The sequence below is a fragment of the Rhipicephalus microplus genome, chromosome 7 (assembly GCF_043290135.1).
Source record: "Rhipicephalus microplus isolate Deutch F79 chromosome 7, USDA_Rmic, whole genome shotgun sequence".
In the NCBI taxonomy this organism is placed as follows: Eukaryota; Metazoa; Arthropoda; class Arachnida; order Ixodida; family Ixodidae; genus Rhipicephalus; species Rhipicephalus microplus.
This window is the reverse complement of record NC_134706.1, coordinates 133,200,747-133,204,533: the sequence shown is the minus strand read 5'-3', so window position 1 is coordinate 133,204,533 and position 3,787 is coordinate 133,200,747. Positions and strand designations below refer to the sequence as shown.

Below are 3,787 nucleotides of genomic sequence, written 5' to 3'. Positions count from 1 at the left end.
CATTTTACGCGTTAATACTCACCTTATTGTGCCCGGGCAGCAAACGTTTTCTTTTTTTTGTTTACATTGTCTGTATGGTCTCGAACGAACTTTGGACTGTGTTAATGTTTTTTTTTTATGATGACCAACCACAGACATTTTTTTTCGCACCTGCATATGCCCTGTGCACTATAAGTATCGTTTCTTCCTTTCTTTTTTTACCCTTATGAGCCCTGCTGTTTCCATGTGTACGAGCATCGAGTCGATGCTCTAATAGGAGGGGGAATAATGCAAGCTAGAGTTGTGAGCCGGGAAGCCCTAGCGAACCAAAAAAGGGCAAAGAGAAAGAAGTGTGTGTTAGGGCTTCGTTAAAAAGATACACGCTCGTGTCTTTCTGCCCCGCTGTTCCTGTCTTGTCTTCATGACTCTTGGTGCGTGACGATATATTAGGCGTGCCTTTAGGTCTGTAACAAATATCTACAACAAAAAGTATGCATAATTTTTTCGCACAACGAAGTCCAGCATGTCTCACTGAAGAATAATTGTAAAGCTTCATTAAAATGTAGAGCTACATTGCGCAACTTGAGATCGCAATGGTGTTCTGAAAATGAGCTTATTCACTTGTCAGTTGATAGGGTTTCCTCGCAACAGTACAAAGCGAACATGTGTGAGTGCACCTTAAAAGCCACCTGTTGAACGGATCCACTTACTGGTCGAGATATAAATAACAAGAAAACCTTATCATTTTATTTCAAACTGTATTTTTTATTTATCAAAACTAATAAGCTGTCTTTTACTTGGCAACGTGACAGCTTTTGAGCGATGGGCACACTTTATACACGTGTTGCCTATTGTCCTATGGAGTCATCTCGGCGGACGTCCATGATATGTCGGAGTGTTCGCTGCGTCTGAAACAAGGACAAATAATGCCCACAGGGAAAGAAATAGCACTGCCGTCCAGTTGTATCAATTAGGCGAGATTGATAAACACCTAGAAAAGGGCTCATGCTACAGAGAACTGCTTTCAGTGTGGTATTGCAATGAGTGCAAACGCGTTTACGCTCGCACTGTCTTTTCTTTGCATCGGAAATACTGTCTTGGCCAAGCTCGGAGCCCCGGGAGGGCCACTCAAGAAGCACTACGACTTTCCGGACGTTTTTGAGGTACCGCATGCTAAGGGACCATCGATTAGGTTCTGCTATGAACAAGAGTCCTGCCCACTCCCCATTCCGACTAAAAAAACAACTGAATCTGCTACAATTTAACCTTTCTTTAATCGTACACTTCACGAATACATTCGGGTGTAGTCACAATTAACGCTAACCCATTGAGCTCTAATGCAGCGGTCCTCTTGGATATTTGGAATTTCAATGATGTGATTAAAAAGTGCGGCTGAGATTGCAGTAAATGCAAAATGGAGGGAGCTTATTTTTGAACACTTCCAAAACACAACTGGAGCAGTGTATTAATATATCGTATGTTTATTACGCCGGTTACCATTGTCCTAAATAACTTGCAGTGCTCGAAGCTTGCCACGCTTAATTGGTTGTAGCTTTTGTATACATCGGTGTTTATTTACCAGATTTCATATGATTCTGAGCGGTACTGGTCCTAATGCGATGTCGTCGGACGGTACGTGTACGACGCTTACGGGGAGATGATAGCTGAAGTCTGGTCAGTGCATTGTCGTTGTTTGCAATGCTTGCGGTTGTTTTCTGAGTAAGAGCTGCTTTTTGACCCTAACAAACGCAGGTGGTTTCTGAGTACAAAGATGCGATGTCGATATCCGATTCGGACAATGACACCATTTTCGACTGCCTCTTGACCAACAGAACGGAGGTTGACTATGAGGCACGAACATTCAAGTATGTTTGGACCAGTCAAGGGGCGGATGGTTCGCCCCAGTAAGTAACACTTTATGTATGCCGGCCAGGGTCTCCTGGTCGAAAAGAGATAAAAAGAGCTAAAAACCAAGTCAGCAATTGATTGATTGATATGCGAGGCTTAACGTCCCAAAACCACCATATGATTATGAGAGACGACGTAGTAAATGGCTTCGGAAATTTCTGCCATCTGGAGTTTTTTTAACGTGCACCCAAATCTGAGCACATGGGCCAACAACTTTTTCGCCTCCATCGAAAATGCAGCCGCCGCAGCCGGGAATCAATCCCGCTTGAGTACCACGGCGGGGCAACAAGTCAGCAAGTTTCCAACTTGAGCAAAAGGCCCTGAAAGTAGATGAAAAGGAGAACGCAAGTGTGAAAACAAGCTCGCTGAAGATGTCTAAATGATATACGCTAAAGCATTTCGGCGATAATGTAACATGAATAATGCGCAGGATGAGCACTTCCAAACCAGAAAAGCTTAGAATAAAGCAGGCCTTCTTGAGTTTAACAATCATTTCATGCAGGATGCCGAAGTCTTCAAACAGCTTAAAATATCACACTCTTTTCACGTATCTTACACTCTTGCAATAAACAGAAGAAAAGACAAGAAAACGAGCAAAGAGGATTTATTGGTCTAAAAACCGCAGTTCCCGAGATTGAAGCATGATGCATTTAGCCATGAATTACTGTACACTTTCTGCAAATGTGTCAAATTCACATAATATAAATCGTAGCCAATAAATTATGCATTTCAAGAATGAAAGTGAAAGAAAGCGTTTTTTTTTGTTAAGCTTCACTATCTATTCGTAATAAGCGAGAGATTGAATATTCATTTATTCTTCAATCAGTGGTGTTCTATTTGATATGCGAAGCATTTGTTAGTGACCCAAATGCACTGTGACCATTAAGAGTAATCTATCTATCTATCTATCTATCTATCTATCTATCTATCTATCTATCTATCTATCTATCTATCTATCTATCTATCTATCTATCTATCTATCTATCTATCTATCTATCTATCTATCTATCTATCTATCTATCTATCTATCTATCTATCTATCTATCTATCTATCTATCTATCTATCTATTTGTCTGTCTGTCTGTCTGTATGTCTGTTTGTCTGTCTGTCTGTCTGTCTTTCTGTGTGTCTGTCTGTGATTCTACGTCTGTCTGTCTGTCTGTCTGTCTGTCATTCCACGCATATCTAGCTGTCTGTCTGTCTGTCATTCCACGTCCATCTGTCTGTCATTCCACGTCTATTTGTCCTTCTGTCTGTCTGTCTGTCTGTCTGTCATTCCACATCTGTCTGTCTGTCATTCCACATCTGTCATTCCACGTCTATCTGCCTGTCTGTCTGTCTGTCTGTCTGTCTGTTTGTCGATCTGTCTGTCTGTCTGTCTGTCTGTATGTCTGTCTGTCGGTATGTCTGTCTGTCTGTCTGTCTGTCTGTCTGTCTGTCTGTCTGTCATTCTATGTCTATCTGTCTGTCAGTCTGTCTGTCTGTCTGTGCGTCATTCCACGTCTGTCTGTCTGTTTGTCTTTCTGTCTGCCTGTCATTCCACGTCTGTCTGTCTGTCTGTCTGTCTGTCTGTCTGTCTGTCTGTCTGTCTGTCTGTCTCTCTGTCTGTCATTCCACGTCTATCTGTCAGTCAGTCAGTCAGTCAGTCAGTCAGTCAGTCAGTCAGTCAGTCAGTCAGTCAGTCAGTCAGTCAGTCAGTCAGTCAGTCAGTCAGTCAGTCAGTCAGTCAGTCAGTCAGTCAGTATGTCTGTCTGTCTGTCTGTCTGTCTGTCTGTCTGTCTGTCTGTCTGTCTGTTGTTCTCTGTCTGTCTGACTGTCTGTTTGTCGGTCTGTTTGTATGTCTGTCATTCTACGTCTATCTGTCAATCTGTCTGTTTGTCTGTCTGTCTGTCTGTCTGTC

General features: G+C 42.3%; 1 protein-coding gene across 2 annotated transcripts in view; it reads left to right on the top strand.

Annotated features, from left to right (window-relative positions):
• Window positions 1-899: 899 nt before the first annotated feature.
• LOC119179845 (uncharacterized) overlaps window positions 900-3,787 on the top strand; it is a 41,263-nt gene continuing 38,375 nt past the window's right edge. The window contains exons 1-2 of one of the 2 annotated variants that reach the window (XM_037430965.2): window positions 900-1,142; window positions 1,732-1,883. In XM_037430965.2, the coding sequence (XP_037286862.2) occupies window positions 1,020-1,142; window positions 1,732-1,883 (275 nt within the window). In that variant the 5' untranslated portion in view covers window positions 900-1,019. The remainder of the gene's footprint in view (window positions 1,143-1,731; window positions 1,884-3,787) is intronic. The other variant, XM_037430964.2, reaches the window with a different exon arrangement.